The sequence below is a fragment of the Centropristis striata genome, chromosome 11 (genome assembly GCF_030273125.1).
Source record: "Centropristis striata isolate RG_2023a ecotype Rhode Island chromosome 11, C.striata_1.0, whole genome shotgun sequence".
NCBI lineage: Eukaryota > Metazoa > Chordata > Actinopteri > Perciformes > Serranidae > Centropristis > Centropristis striata.
In genome coordinates, this window is record NC_081527.1 from 37,577,851 (window position 1) to 37,594,870 (window position 17,020).

Consider the following 17,020-nt stretch of genomic DNA (forward strand, 5'->3'; position numbering starts at 1 on the left):
TTTATTCAGCCTTTAGAACAACTTGTGTGCCTTTCAGTGTGTCCATTATCTAGATCTGTCTCTGTTTATGCCAGTTGAATCACAGTCAGCCTCATATTTGTTTTCATGAACAAGAAATCAATAAAAATCAAGGTTCCTAGTTTTCAAGACATTGAATAATGAAAAACTGACCCTCACTCATAGGTCATTGTGCTGTAAGAAAATGTTTGAGCAACAGTGAGCTCATGGCCAGAGCAGAGGGAGAAATGATGCAAACTCACCGATCACGTTAAAACTCTGGTCTTCTCTCAACATTTGCATTTTGTCCCTCATTTCAGCAGAACAATCCCTCTTCTGACTGTGAGCTTCTGTTACACATGAATGGCTTTACTTCTCCTCTGATTTCACATATCACATTCACCTTTTTGAGTCGCGACCCCCGCTCACTGAACACAATCTCACAGTTCAGATCATACAAACTCAGTTGATACAACACATTTTTGGACAAAAAAGAAACAAAATGATCAAAAAAGACACAAATTGACCACAAAGTGATCAAAAAAAGACACAAAGTCGCCAGAAAAGACACAAAATGACCAAAAAAGACACTAAATGACCAAAAAAAGACACACAATGTCTAAAAAAAGACACAAAATGACCAAAAAAGACACAAATTGACCACAAAATAATTTAAAAATGACACAAAATGACCAAAAAAGACACTAAATGACCAAAAAAAGGAAACAAAATGACCAAAAAAGACACAAATTGACCACAAAATGATAAAAAAAAGACACAAAATGACCAGAAAAGACAAAAAATTACCAAAAAAGACATAAAATGACCAAAAAAGACACAAATTGACCAAAAAAGACAAAAAATAACCAAAAAAGACAAAAATGACCAAACAAGACACAAATTGACCAGAAAATGATAAAAAAAAGTCACAAAATGACCAGAAAAGACACAAAATGACCAAAAAAAGGAAACAAAATGACCAAAAAAGACACAAATTGACCACAAAATGATAAAAAAAAAGTCACAAAATGACCAGAAAAGACACAAAATGACCAAAAATAGGAAACAAAATGACCAAAAAAGACAAATTGACCACAAAATGATCAAAAAAGGACACAAAATGACCAAAAAAGACATTAAATGACCAGAGGAATAAAACACATGAACACTTTAACACAGTGGAGACAGAGCTGACTTCCAAAATGATTTGGTGACCCCCAGAAATCATCTCGCGACCCCAATTGGGGTCCCGACCCCAAGGTTGAGAATAGCTGCATTAGTATACCCGCACACTATCTCATTCAGCAAACCTGGCCATAAGTAAAAAAACCACCAGTCTTCAGGTGTCAGGGTGAGCTGTGGTCAGCCTCTCTGTGTCCCAGTCCTCCAGGAAGCCATAGTTTAGTTCGGGCCCTGCTCCGGTCAGGCCCAAGGAGCTGACGGACCCCGCCAAGGACCCCTGGCCCTCATAGGCGTATGTCTGCAGTGAGTCATAGGGCGGGCCCCGTGTGTCACAGTCTGCCTCAGCCACCTTCTGCTGGAGGATCTCATGGATGATGTCATGAGCATCCAGCAGGAGCGAAGGAGCTGATTGGCTGATCTCTGGAGGAACACAGTCAATAACGAACCAGGAAGCTTCTGCCTCGGGGCTGTAGTTCCTGTAGTCCTCCAGGGGTTTCCTCCTTCTCACCACCACAATCCCTTCCTCCTCCTCCTCCAGCTTCTCCTCCTCCATCTCCTCCTCCTCTCCGTACAGGCTCGGTCCCTGGACGAAGTATGTGTGGTACTTCCTGTGTGGATCGGAGGCTTTAGGGTTTCTAAGTGCAGTAATGTCAAAGGCCTCTGTATCTTCCTCCCCGCCGCCCTCATCATCATAGGTGACCACGTTTTCTCTGATGTCCTCCTCAGAGAGGATCAGGGGCTCTTTGCTTGCTTTCTTGTTGCGTAGCTGGGTGAAGAGCATCACTATGGCTGGAAGGAAATGAGTAATATAAGATAAAAGGGAAGAAAGAAGAGTTAGAAAAGGAAGACATATACATACAGAGAGTATGAATGTATGTATTTTTATCATGTTTTTTCTCTTATTTTTGATGGATACTTCTGCTTATTCAAGAGAAGAGCTTTTTTCATTGAAACTGAACAAGTCTAGAGGACACTATCACCCTATTACAGATGAGTTGAAGAGGTGTTTTTGTGGTTGCCGTGCTGGTGCTAAAGTAAAGGCTCGGAAATGGAGATATAAATAGAGATGGAGATATAAATAGAGATGGAGATATAAGCCTTTTCATCTTACTGCCAAGGAGAAGATGTGCTGTCCAGATATTGAATTATTGGCAGTTAGTATGAGAGCGCAAAATACGACAGTGGAGCACCTGAAATATATCAGGTAATCATTTCACTATCAGTAACCTGGTGGCCAAACAATCCAAGGCTGGCACGAGTCCATTACTCTCTGTCATTTACTCTCCACTGGAATTATTGACTGCAGGTTTCTGTTAAATCATGCGACGTTCTGTCCATATGCAAAGACTTTACCAATTTAAACCTGGATTATCAACTATTTATGCAATATGCAAAAATATTTGAATTTCTTTACATACACATTTTACATGTCTGGCCTTTAACCCATAAGAACCCATGGTGACACCCGTGTAACAAACACGTAAAATCTTCTATTTTTTGTTACTAGGCTGAGTTTAAACCCCATTTAACAATTCTAATCCGTTAATAGGGTGTCCTGTATTGCATTTAACTTGTTTTGACCATATTTCCTGAACAAATTAAAGTCACAATTTTGATAAACAAAAAGACACATGGTTATTTGTATTTATTTATTATCGATTTATTATTATTATTATTATTATTATTATTATTATTATGCTACTTAAAAACAAATCAAAAAAATAATTTGTTGTTAAAAAGAACTAATAATATCACAATTTTGATAGATGTTGTGGAGATGCAGAGAAAAAGGCAAATTTGTGTCTATTTCTTTTTAAATTTTAAAATACGAAATATTATAAACATAAATACTATAAGCGCCCAATGTAATGTTTATGTCACATCACAGATCTTTGACATTTAGGGATAGTGTTTTTGAAAACACATCAGAAATGATGGTGTATCCCCCATAACTTTCCTTTAAGGATAACTGGCTCTGGGTTCTTATGGGTTAATGAGTGCTAGTTCCACTTCCAAGCATGCAATATCTTTTCTTTTTTTTTTTAAACATTTGTTTATTGATTTTTCAGTGACATAACAAAATCAAGAGATGACATTACGAGAGTCAAAACAGTGTCAAGTGTAACAAGTAAAATAATAATAATAATAAAAATAATACATAAAATAAATATAAAATAATAAAATGAAATAAAATAAAATAAAATAAAATAAAATAAAATAAAATAAAATAAATAATTAAATAAATAAAAATGGAAGCGAACAACAAATACACAGAACAAAACAAAAACACAAATAGGTCACCCACTGCTAAATAAAAGTCTAATAATATGTTCACTTAAGCAGAGATAAATAAAAAAACATTCCCAGCATGCTACAAAATCACACAAGAAAAACTCACAACTAGTAGACAATCAGGGTGGCTCCTCAGGAATAGCCGTAAAAATCAATCCCTCAACATGTGCAAAAAATGGACCCCAAGTTTTATCAAACCAAACATGCAATATCAACACAGGAAATACAAAACCGCACCGATATACTCACCTAATAATATGACAATACAAAGCAATATGGCCACAAAAGCCCCGGTGCTGAGACCGGCTGAGGACAGGAAGGCCTGGGCCTGACACACATTGCTGCTGTAGCGCCCCCTGCTGGTCCTCTGACACACACACACCCTGAGGGAGAGAGTGGCGGTGCTGCTGAGAGGAGGCTCGCCTCCATCAGACACCACCAGCACCAGGCTGAACACCTCCTGGTCCCGGTCCTGGCTGAAGCCTTCACGCCGGTGAGATATTATACTGGCAGTGTTGTCTGGGGACAGATGGAGGGAAAAAGGGAAAGGAGAGGTGGAATATAACAATAACAAAAATCCTTTCATCCATGTTCTTCCACAAGATTATGGAGAGAATTGTCGGAGGACAAAAAATGATTCTGTTTTTTTTCAAACTTCTCTTTATTGGGTTTTTTGTCTTGTTCTTTGTGGGGTAAAATTAAGACTAATTTTAAAATTGAGATTCATTTTAAAACCCACTTTTATTTATTGGTTTTTACCCAGCATGAGACTCGCTTTGTTTTAGTTGTTTCTGCTTGTTCTTTGTTTTTATTATTTTTATTGTTGGTCTGTCCTGCCATGTTTTTCTTGATTTCTTTCACATACAAAAATAAAGAATGCACATGTTCATTTATGCTTAAAATCAACACGAAAGAGCAGAATGATAGTAGAAAAATAAAAGCAATAAAAAAACCCACAAAAAACAAAAAAAACCTAGGTGGAGTCAAATCAAATATCAAAACAAAAATAAGGTTTAGGTTAGCACACACACACACACACACACAAACACACAGGTAACACGTTACACACACACACACACACACACACACACAAATACACACACACTACTCACATGCATACACATGCTTCAAACACGCACACACAGGTAACTTTATGTGATTTTCGCTACACACACACTCCTCCAGGTACACGTTTCACACACACACACACACACACACACACACACACATAGTTTGAGGTTAAAGGGCATAGTTTAAAATCTCTGAAGAATCTCATCATAGTGTACACACACCGGCAGTAGCCCCCGTGGCCCTTTCAGAATTTCCCCAGAGGAAATTTTCTAGTTTAACTATTCTATTTTATTTTCTGTTAATGTATGCTTATTACACACATTTTACACATTGTTTATGGTAATAGTGGAACCCCCAAATGACCTCAGTGGTATCTCCAGCCCTGTTCAACTGGTTTCTGTTGTCATGACAATGATAGTTAGCAAATAAACGGAGGCACGGATGACAGCTGGAAGCTAAACTGACGAAGGTACAGAGATAGAGATGCTGTTGAATATGTAAGGTGTATCTCTTTATTACTATACGTTCAAACTGCCCAGGGAATCTGTGAGCCGTGATAAAGCTCGTCAGTTAAGAGGCAGTGGCATGTGAATGTGAAGGTCTCTCTGTAATGTATGTGTGGATTTAGTAATGTATGCAGAGTATACCCACGGGACTCAGCACGCCACTGAAGAATACCTTCATTTACATAGTGAGTTTCCTGTTGACATGCACAGAGCCTCTGGGTGTTCACACACTCAAATACAAACACACACACTCTGACAAAGTCACTATCCTCACCTGGAGAGAGCAAACAGAAGAAATATGAAACACTTCATGGTTTCTGTTTCATTCTGTATCAACTTTGGCTTTTTAATGTTGTCACAAGGTCTTTTATTTTTTAAGTTCAATTTTAATTTAACCGCAGGGGCCCTTCAGGTTGGAAAATAAGGTGCATCAACAGCTGTGGATCATGAACCTTAATTAGCAGTCTTCAAAGGTTTTAAGAGTATATACAAGTCTCACAGGAATCCGTGAAATAGCCACGGATTCGCTTAACTCAAAATCCGTGGAATAGCCACGGAATCACTCAAATTTCCGTGAAACTGACACGGATTTGGCTACAATGCAAATTAATGCCAGTCATATCCCGTGGCTATTCCAACATACAAAGTGATTATGTACATTCACTGAGTGAATATTTAGAAAATAAAACATATATTTCTCGCTAGAAATGTGATCAAAATCCATTTGTATGCAGAAACTAAGTCAAAATATTGATTTTTTCACTAAAAATGAGAGAACCAACCAACCAACCGCCATGTTTTTTGTTCTGACCGCTGGGACCTTAAAAGTCACGTGACTTGGAACACGAATAGCCACGGGATATGACTGTCATTAACTTGCATTGTAGCGAAATCCGTGTCAGTTTCACGGAAATTTGAGTGATTCCGTGGCTATTCCACGGATTTTGAGTTAAGCGAATCCGTGGCTATTTCACGGATTCCTGTGAGACCAGGTTCATATATATGTACACTGCAAAAAAAGAAAAATTGGGTGAACTCAAAATTTCAAGGCAACAAACTTCGATAAATTTTAAGTTGGACAATTAAACTAAATATTTTAAGTTTTGTTTTTGAGTTTGCTCAACTCTGAATTCAGATTTTTGTCAACTCAACTGTAAGTTGTACTAACTTATAATTTTACATTGTAATAACTTTTAATCCTTACTTCTGCTAACTTCTGCAATGTGCTGAATTGGCACGATTGTAACGCCGCTATGAAATGTCAGCTAATGTTGTGACCACAATTTTGAGTTAGCATTGATACGCTAATGGCTACTCTTGTAGCTGTAACAAGCAGCGCCGCTAGCATCAGTTAGCCGCTAGCATCAGTTAGCCGCTAGCATCAGTTAGCTGCTAGCTTTCGCTAATGAATTTCACCGCTTCCCCGCATTTCCCAACAAAGAAATAAGAGTTATCAGAACTATTGTCCCTTGTTGTGAACCCCAACTTAAAGATATAAGTAACAACAACTCAGCAACTTGTTTTTGAGCAGACAACTGGCTTCCTTTGTTGTGCTAACTTACATTATTGCCCTAAATGTCAATAATTTAAACTTAAATCACTGTTTTAGGCCAAAAAATATGAGTCGGCTTTTTTGCAGTGTATACACACACATTGGAAATCAAAGTTGATCTTTGATTGTGACTGTGACAGGACAAAATGATGAAGTGATGGCATTTTATATACAATAGGTCAAAGGTCATCTTCACTGTGTTATTGTTCTGTTGAAACACTTTATTCAGCCCTGTTCCTCTTTGTTCCTCTTGGGTTCTCTGCTGCTGGGTTGTAGATGTTTGCAAAGCCTCCACGTTTGATAAATTACAGCCTTGATGATGTTCAGTAAAAAATGTCAGACTCTAGGAACCCAGCTGGTTCAAGACTGGAACATTTTGTTCCCAGAGTTGGTTTATAGGACAGCCCAGGCCTTTAAGAAGACATTCATCCTTTCACAGATTTTGTCTTTAGTGTCTGTGCTTGTTAAAATTGTTTTGGATCAAAAACTTTGCGCTCATCCCCTCTGTGGCTCTGTGACACCATGATCAGAGATGTGAGGAGGCTGGAACAAAATAAATAAAGTAAGAAAAGCATGCAAGGACTGAACTAGGGTCCACTGCTACTTTAACAAGGCATATCTCCCCACTGAGATGTATTTATGCACCTTTTAATCATCAAAGTGTTCCTAAGTTGACAGTGCTCTATTTTGCCTCCGTGGCCTGAAAGCAATGCTTATTTACAGCAACTCCTGCTGTTCATATCCCTTTTATTTTTTCACGTCCACCTGTACACTGTAAAAAAAAAGAACTTTAGAAACCAGAACTTTACCGTAATAAATGCGGTGCAACTTTTTGTAACATTACGGTAAAGCACTGTTGATTTCACGTTCAAGATTTTAGCCCTTTTATTCCATATTTTATTTACCGTAAAAAATAAAACGTTTTTCCATCAAAATAAACGCTGTTCTGCCATATAATTGACAAGAAAGTACTTTATAAATGCCGCATAAATTGTGTCTTTTTTTTGTAATTTTGTGGGGTTTTTTCTGTCATTTTGTGTCTTTTTTTGTTGTCATTTTGTGTCTTTTTTGTCATTTTGTGTCTTTTTAGGTCATTTTGTGTCTTTTATGGTCATTTTGTGTCTTTTTTTGATCATTTTGTGGTCAATTTGTGTCTTTTATGGTCATTTTGTGTCTTTTTTTGATCATTTTGTGGTCAATATGTGTCTTTTATGGTCATTTTGTTTCATTTTTTTGGTCATTTTGTGTCTTTTTTTGTGTCATTTTATGTCTTTTTTGGGGTCATTTTGTTTCTTTTTTGGGTGATCTGAACTGTGCGTGTGAGATTGTGTTCAGTGAGCGGGGATCGCGGACAACATGCATGTTAAATTGGGGGTCGCGACTCAAAAAGGTTGAGAACTACTGCTCTAGAGGTTAATGTGTGGGTTGTGAGGGGTGAAGCCCTGAATAACTCCCAGTCTGACGCACACTTGGGCTGGGCTTGTGCTGATTTTTTTTTTAATAGATCAGACTTGACTCATTTAACCACAACCATACAGTAAGTGTGTGTTCAGAGATAAGAGAGACACAACAGCAGGTCTCCATTTATTATTTACATCTCCAGAGTGAGACCAGCTGATTGATGTGGACATCAGTAGAGTCAGACTATGTCAGAAATGTACTAAACGTCTTAGTAGCACATTGGTGCAAGAAAGAATACAGATTTTGTATTGGGATTTTCTTTCTTGTACCATTGGCTGCATTCTTTTGTGCAGTGCAGTAAGAGATGTTGAAAAGGAGAATGTGGAAAATGTTGACGCTGGGGAATAGGTCAAAGAACTGATAACGAATTAGTGAACAACAAATAATTGCTAGGGAGTGGAGGAAAGGTCGCTGTCAACAGCACTATCGATTAGATTCAGAAAAGGAGGAGGGGACAGCTGAGGAGTAGAGAGGAGGAGACAGAGGAGATACACTCACTAAACAAAATCTCACAAGCACAACCAGATCATGAAAACTCAGTTGATACGATGAATTTTGGACAAATAATGAAGCAGACAGCAACTAAAACACATCTTTTTATATTGTATTGTTACTTTTAATCTAAGTTCTTTGCTATATATTCTGACCTCCTGAGTGTGTAACAGTCAGCTTCAAGCCAGAGACTCCTTGGAAAGTAATAACCTGCTACTTTGGGATTTGTCAGAAAAGACACAAAATTACCCAAAAAAGAATCAAACTGACCACAAAATGACACAAAATGATCAAAAAAAGACATAAAATGACCACAAAATTACAGAAAATTAAGCAAAAAAAGACTCAAATTGACCACAAAAAGACACAAAATGACCAAAAAAAGACACAAAACGGCCCGAAAAAGAAACAAAATGACCAAAAAAAGACACAAAATAACTAAAAAAACAAACACAAAATGACCAAAAAGACTAAAACACATGAACACTTTAACACAGTGGAGACAGAGCTGACTTCCAAAATGATTTGGCGACCCCCAGAAATCATCTCACGACCCCAATTGGGGTCCCGACCCCAAGGTTGCGAATAGCTGGTCTAAAAGACCCTGTCTGTCTGTGGCCTTTGTGGTTCATCAGAAAATATAACAAATAACAATTTTGACAGATACAGGCAGACACACACACACACACACACACTATCTGCTGTATTATCTGAAAGTCACAAGGCTTTGGCAATTTGCACAGGAGCACTAAAATCACCTGATATGCAGTCAACAACAACAACAACAACAACAACAACAACACAAAGTGCCTGTAGCTGTCCAGCCTCCTGGATCTTGTCACTATGTCTCATTACTGAGATTGCTGTCAACTCTTCTCAGTCCTGTTTCTGTCTCAGGCAACAAGAGAGCTGAAGAAATAACAGAGTGGGACCAGACCAAGAGACACGACTCTAATGATGCCGACTCATTGTGTTCTACAGGTAGAAACCACAACCACCCCAAGTGATGCAACTCCAAACTTGTGTGCTTCATTATGATCCAATCTTTGAGTAAACTGTAGCTGGTATACCAGACATCATGTAGCATCATCAGGTGTGAAAAATATTGAGCGATTCCCCTCATTAGTTCAAGCTCAAGGCATATTGATTAACAGCACAGTGGCCTCCATTCATTAACTCAACTGGACTGCAAAAAAGCCAACTTGTATTTTTTGGCCTAAAACAGTGATTTAAGTTGGTAAAACTTGGAAATATAAATTATTGACATTTAGGGCAATAATGTAAGTTAGCACAACAAAGGAAGCCAGTTGTCTGCTCAAAAACAAGTTGGTGAGTTGTTGTTACTTATATCTTTAAGTTGGGGTTCACAACAAGGGACAATAGTTCTGATAACTCTTATTTCTTTGTTGGGAAATGAGGTCATTAGCGAAAGCTAGCGGCTAACTGATGCTAGCGGCTAACTGAGGCTAGCGGCTAACTGATGCTAGCGGCTAACTGATGCTAGCGGCGCTGCTTGTTACAGCTACAAGAGTAGCCATTAGCGTATCAATGCTAACTCAAAATTGTGGTCACAACATTAGCTGACATTTCATAGCGGCGTTACAATCGTGCCAATTCAGCACATTGCAGAAGTTAGCAGAAGTAAGGATTAAAAGTTATTACAATGTAAAATTATAAGTTAGTACAACTTACAGTTGAGTTGACAAAAATCTGAATTCAGAGTTGAGCAAACTCAAAAACAAAACTTAAAATATTTAGTTTACTCTCCAACTTAAAATTTTATCGAAGTTTGTTGCCTTGAAATTTTGAGTTCACCCAACTTTTCTTTTTTTGCAGTGAGGATATGTTTTAAATGGTGTGAGTCTCTGAGCCTCCGCTTTTCAAACAGTGTTTAGTGTAAACTGTCATAAAAATCAAACAACCATTAGCATGAATTTTCCCACATTTCTAAACTTCTTAATATCTCAATATATTTTTCCAAGATAGCAAGTTCTGCACATCATTTAAATAGCATAAATTAGCTAATATTGTAGAATTTTGTAGTTGAATTGATGGTATTAACCCTCTATGGCACGCATTATGATGCCAGTTAGGAAAAAGTTAGTTTTTTTTGTCTTAAAATAGACTAAATAAACATAATCTCAAGAAATGTTATAATTTTTTTTTTTTTTTTTGAATTTTTTGGGGTTTGTTGCCCATAGGCAACATTGTACCACAAGTAATATTAACATAATTCACCTAATAAACACGTGTAAAAGATTCAGTAGCTTCAACAGGGTACAATACATAACATTTTGAATTTAAAAACATGATAAAAGGAACTTTTTTAACCGGTTTCCTGTCTGAATGTTGCCTGTAGGAAACCATTGAACCAACGACCCATTGAAATGAATGTCTTCAATAGTCAATAAAGTGTATGAAACTATCAAAATGAAGGTTTAACTCACCTATCAGTAGGAATATATTTTTCCAGATGGAAAAGGGCCAGGAAATGACGTTTTGAGCAATTTTCTGTCGCGCAAAATGGCAAAGCTTTGGAAAAGTCTGTAAAAAAAGGTTTCAGTATGGCCGCCTGGAGGTCATGTGACAAATTAAAGCATTGCTATTGGTTCCCTATACTCTTCCCTCTTTTTTTAAAGTATCTCATCACTCAAAAACATGCAAAAATTGATATGTTGCCTGAGGGCAACACTGTACCATAGAGGGTTAATTTCACTATTACATTATATGTATGTGTAACAGCCATTTATGAAGGCTTTGTCACACATTTGTTCATAATTCTGCAGTTATTTTCACCAGGTGAGAGTGGGAGAGGCTGTAAGCTGTCACAAGCTCTGACTCACTGACTGCACCATGTACAGTTATAAACACCACACTAGGAAATGAAAGACAGTAAGACTTGACTTAGTAAGGAACCAGCTGCAATGGAGGCTGACTTGGGTTCAGTCTTCAGTGTCTTTATAGGAACCTGTTGGAATGGAGGTCGACCTCAATTTAAAACTAATTATAGTTTTGTTGAAATGTTTGGTCTCCACAATATTTTACATGTGAACTGATTCATTGAAATGTAACATTTATAACTATCTGCTCTGTGTTTAATACACTTGACAGAGAGTGTGTGTGTGTATTTCTGAATCAATTCTCCATCTGTAAATGCTTGAAGCAGAAGATCAAAGAGAAATGAGTTCCCTCTGCCTCTGTGATTGTTTGTATGAATGAATAAATTCATGTATAAAAGCACAATATCTGACAACTTCTGTGCTTACTGGACTCTTACCTCCATTGTCCTTCACAGTAAAATTTGGATTGGCTGGAAGCTCAGCAGGCACGTAGAAGGAAAACCTTCCATTCGCAAAATTGTCCAGATCTGCTGCTCGGATGGTCTGAATCACCTGGTTAAGAAAAAGAGAAGGCGTGTTAAAGAAAAGAAACAAAGACAACCAAGAAAAACAAGAAATGCAGATAAAAGATAAAGAAAGTGACAAAAATGGAGATAAGTGAGGACAACAAAACCAAGAATACTGAGGAACAAAGACATTTTCTCTTGCAGTACAGACGGTATTAATAGGTATGCTCATTGCTTCATAAAGTAATCAGAAAATTGAAGCTATATGAAACTGGAAATGGGAAACATACACTACTGGTCAAAAGTTTTAGAACACACCAACTTTTCCAGAATTTAATTGAAAACGATGCAGTTTAATGTCTCAGTGTACTCTGAAATTAATGCACATTTGCAACATTTAAAATTCTTTATTGAGCATGATAGTGTTTTGAAAGTAAAAAAAGATTCAAAATCACATTTTATGTTGGACTAAAGGACTAAAAAAAGACACAAAATGACTAAAAAAAGACACAAAACGACTTACAAAGACATGAAAAGAATAAAAAAAATGGACAAAATAGCCCAAGACTCCATAGAGTTAAGTTGTTAACCCATTTCTTGTCCCCTGAAAAAGGCCTACTTGTATAATTCTGAAATGTACATTATTTTCCAGTTTTGGTTAAGCTTACCTTTTTTTATTTACCTCTGGCAGTTCACCACTTACCTTTGGACCCTTTCAAGCTGTTCATTTGACTTGAACTGCTTGAATTTCAATAAAAAACTGGAAAAATTGGGGTGTTCTAAAACTTTTGACCGGTGGTGTATGAGGAAAGAGCTGTGGAGAGGCTATATTACTGCTGTCAGTGTGTGAGTGTGTAAATGGATGAATCAAATGCAAAATTGTAAAGTGTTGCAGCTACAAGCTCCAAATATTTGCAGCCACTTACCATTTATCCAACTTGGTTTTTTTTTAGCATTATGCGGACCTGATGATGCGTTTGTCCATTTTATTTGGAATTTGCAATGATTCTTTAGTTATAAGCTACAGATGTTTGACTTTGGCCAGATGTGTAATGTTGGTCAGGGCTGGAACATCAGCACAGGAACAGACAGAAAGCATTGGTGTGTCATGTCTTGATAAATCATGCTTTCAGTTCTCTTTATGTCTCGTCTGTCTTGTCTTTCAGCTCTCTTCCTTCCCCTGTGTGTTATCCTGCTCCCTGATTGGCTGCCTTCAGTGTGTTTCTCCCTTTTCCCTCTGTATTTAGTCCCTGTGCTCCCTTCGTTTGTCGCCAGTTTGTCTTGTCTTGTACAATATTCTAGCTTCTCTTTGTCTTGTATTTCTCATTTTCTGAAGTACCTGTTTATCGACCTTGAGCCTGTTTTTTTGAATGGGCTGCAGCCGATCCCAGCTGACATCGGAGTACACCCTGGACAGGTCCCCAGACTATCACAGGGCTGACACATTCATGCTCTCATTCACACCTATGGGCAATTTAGCATGCCCTAGTGCGTGTTTTTGGACTGTGGGAGGAAGCCGGAGGAACCTAGCTGACAACATGCATACACTGTAACAGATTGCTGTAAGAAAACAGCCAAATTGTGACAGTAACATACTGTTTTCCATTAAAAAGGTATTATACTGTAGAAAACAATGCATTCTGGGCAATATTTGTAGGTAGCTTGTCGTTTCCCATAAAACATATTATATATATCTGTGATATTTTCTAAGTCTCTTCTTGTCCACATTTTAATGGCTGTATTTAACTTAACTAACTCATTCAGTAAATGGTATGAAAATGACTAAGGTTACAGTGAAGACAGCGATTAATACAGATATACAGTATACAGAGAAGAGTATTACATGTGTTGTACGACCCACAACCTAAACAGCCACTCTTATTATTTTGCCATCAATATTGCATCGTACACAAGTTCCCAAATGTAGCAGGAAAACTTGCCAGATTGACGTGCTGTGCATGGAAATTTCTCCGTCTCGTTAATTCATTGAAATGCCAGAAATATAAAAAAAATGAGTCCTCCCTCGACATTAACTGTGCAACTAGCATGTGTTGTCTGTTGCCTGAAGCCAAGCTAAATGATTACACACTCATTCATGCACATTCACACTATATTTGCATAAAAACCTGAGAAAGTGGTAGACAGATAATGAGAGAGAAATACCTATAATAAGGCAGAGGAGTGTGTGATATGTGAGAGAGAGAGATAGAGAATGTGGGAAGATCTGTGCTTAAAAAAAAGTGTTTTTTATCCTCCCTGGATGATGTTGGCCCTGCTGTGGAGCAGAGAGGCTGGCGGTGTGTATGTGGGGGTGGAGTCAGTGAGGCAGACCCATATTTGAGTTTAATAATAATAAAAATGATGGTCTGTGCTGCTATCTGGCCCAGTAGCGGAAGCATCAGCGCACTCCGCAGTCTGAATAATTTATGGGTTCAAGAAGCTGCAAAGTCTGCAGCTCAGCTGATAAATCCCCTACTGATGGTGTCAGACACACAACAAAAAGGCTCCAGATCAACACAAATGTTTGTGTGCCGGCTCGTGTGTGTGTGTGTGTGTGTGAGGATAAATCACATTTTAATCCATGTGTTTAGTGGTGTGTATACCATAGTTGTGTTGTATATGCTTTAGTTTAAGAGCTGAACATGAGGTTATATTCAACATGATAGTGATTGTTTCCATGTGTCCACGGGACCTTTAATCAATTAGTGTCAATTAATCAATTAATTTAATTCAATTAGTGTGCTTTTGCAAGCAAGCACACAAAACTAGAAAATTTCCAGACACCTCATACAAGTCTCTAGGACAAACGGTTCATTAGTTATGAAAGGGGGCGTGGTTAATCAAAAGGCGGAAGAATAAAAATAAGCCCACAGAATAACAATTAGTGTGCTTTTGCAAGCAAGCACACAAAAATATCATCAGACTCTGTATCCTGATCTCAAACCTATTCATGTCATTCTCTACATATCTATCTGAAGGCGACAGGTATTTCCACCTGCTCCAGTGAGGAAAAATGTAGACATGAACAAATCTGTGATTAGTTCATAGGGTATGTAATTAACGTGACCTCAGAGTCACACATGTGGCGTGTTTGGTGTGAGAAGGTTCTGGGTGACAGGAGGTAAAGATGTAATAAAGACCTTGGAAACAGTCCTATAGAGCAGTAGTTCTCAACCTTTTTGACTCACGACCCCCAATTTAACATGCATGTTGCCCGCAACCCCCGCTCACTGAACACAATCTCACACGATCAGTTCATATCACCCAAAAAAGAAACAAAATGACCAAAAAAAGACACAAAATTACCAAAAAAAGGAAACAAAATGACCAAAAAAGACACAAAATGACCAAAGAAATACACAAAATGACCAAAAAAGACACAAAATGACGCAGAAAAGAAACAAAATGACCAAAAATGACACAAATTGACCACAAAATGATCAAAAAAGACATAAAATGACCATAAAATGACCAAAAAAAGACATAAAATGATGAAAAAAGACACAAAATGACCAAAAAAGGAAACAAAATGACCAAAAAAGACAAAAAAATGACCAAAAAAGACACAAAATGACGCAGAAAAGAAACAAAATGACCAGGAAAAAGACAAAATGACTAAAAAAAGACACAAAATGACACAAAATGACTAAGAAAAGACACAAAATGACCAAAAAAGGAAGCAAAATTACCAAAAAAGACACAAAATGACCACAAACTGATCAAAAAAGACACAAAATGAACAAAAAAGGAAACAAAATGACCAAAAAAAGACATAAAATGACAAAAAAAGACACAAAATGACCAAAAAGACTAAAACACATTAACACATGAACACTTTAACACAGTGGAGACAGAGCTGACTGAAAATGATTCGGCGACCCCCAAAAAATCATCTCGCGACCCCAATTGGGGTCCCGACCCCAAGGTTGAGAACAGATGCTATAAAGACCTATCAATAAGAGATGGTGATGTACATTTGATGTTTACTAAGGACTTTAATGGTGGGCTGTGCCTCTAGTGTGTTTTTATTTTTAATTGTTCCAACCCATGTCACAACAGGTAATAGCAAGAGGCTCAGTTGGACTTAATACAATAAAAAAATTAAATAAAACCAATTTTAAGGCCATGACATCATCAAGCAGGAACAGAGGAACATCCACAGTTTCTTTTCTTCTCCTAGCTTGGAGCATTACACTGTAAGAAAGCCAACTTGTATTTTTTGGCCTAAAACAGTGATTTAAGTTGGTAAAACTTGGAAATATAAATTATTGACATTTAGGGCAATAATGTAAGTTAGCACAACAAAGGAAGCCAGTTGTCTGCTCAAAAACAAGTTGGTGAGTTGTTGTTACTTATATCTTTAAGTTGGGGTTCTCAACAAGGGACAATAGTTCTGATAACTCTTATTTCTTTGTTGGGAAATGCGGGAAAGCGGTGAAATTCATTAGCGAAAGCTAGCGGCTAACTGATGCTAGCGGCTACCTGATGCTAGCGGCTACCTGATGCTAGTGGCTAACTGATGTTAGCGGCTAACTGATGCTAGCAGCGCTGCTTGTTACAGCTACAAGAGTAGCCATTAGCGTATCAATGCTAACTCAAAATTGTGGTCGCAACATTAGCTAAGTTATTACAATGTAAACTATAAGTTAGTGCAACTAACAGTTGAGTTGACAACAAAAATCTGAATTCAGAGTTGAGCAAACTCAAAAACAAAACTTAAAATATTTCGTTTAATTGTCCAACTTAAAATTTTATCGAAGTTTGTTGCCTTGAAATTTTGAGTTCACCCAACTTTTCTTTTTTTGCAGTGTGGCAACCCACCTGTCCATTTTTGGTGCTCTCACAAACAAAGATGTCCCCGTTGGCCCCAGAGATGGCTGGACTGTTGTCGTTGACATCCAGGACCTGGATGGTGACGGGGACGTGACTCACCATACGAGGGTTATCTGGAAATATACACAAGAAACAAGAAACTAGTTGAAGTTGCTGCAGAATCTTTGTATGAAGGAAAAAAAGACAGATTTGTTGTGTTTGCTACTGTGGGAACAGCATTGCTTTTTATATTTGCACTTATTTTGAAGTAGTTTTTTGTTGTTTAGCAAGTTTACACATTGAATATTC

At 37.6% G+C, this 17,020-nt stretch overlaps 1 protein-coding gene across 1 annotated transcript in view; it reads right to left on the reverse strand.

Moving 5' to 3' along the window:
* Positions 1-996: 996 nt before the first annotated feature.
* LOC131979884 (cadherin-18-like) overlaps positions 997-17,020 on the reverse strand; it is a 74,468-nt gene continuing 58,444 nt past the window's right edge. Inside the window, exons 8-11 of the mRNA XM_059343957.1 lie at positions 16,721-16,845; positions 11,831-11,945; positions 3,721-3,990; positions 997-1,968 (exon numbers count right to left, since the gene is read on the reverse strand). Of these exons, the coding sequence (XP_059199940.1) occupies positions 1,337-1,968; positions 3,721-3,990; positions 11,831-11,945; positions 16,721-16,845 (1,142 nt within the window). The 3' untranslated portion in view covers positions 997-1,336. The remainder of the gene's footprint in view (positions 1,969-3,720; positions 3,991-11,830; positions 11,946-16,720; positions 16,846-17,020) is intronic.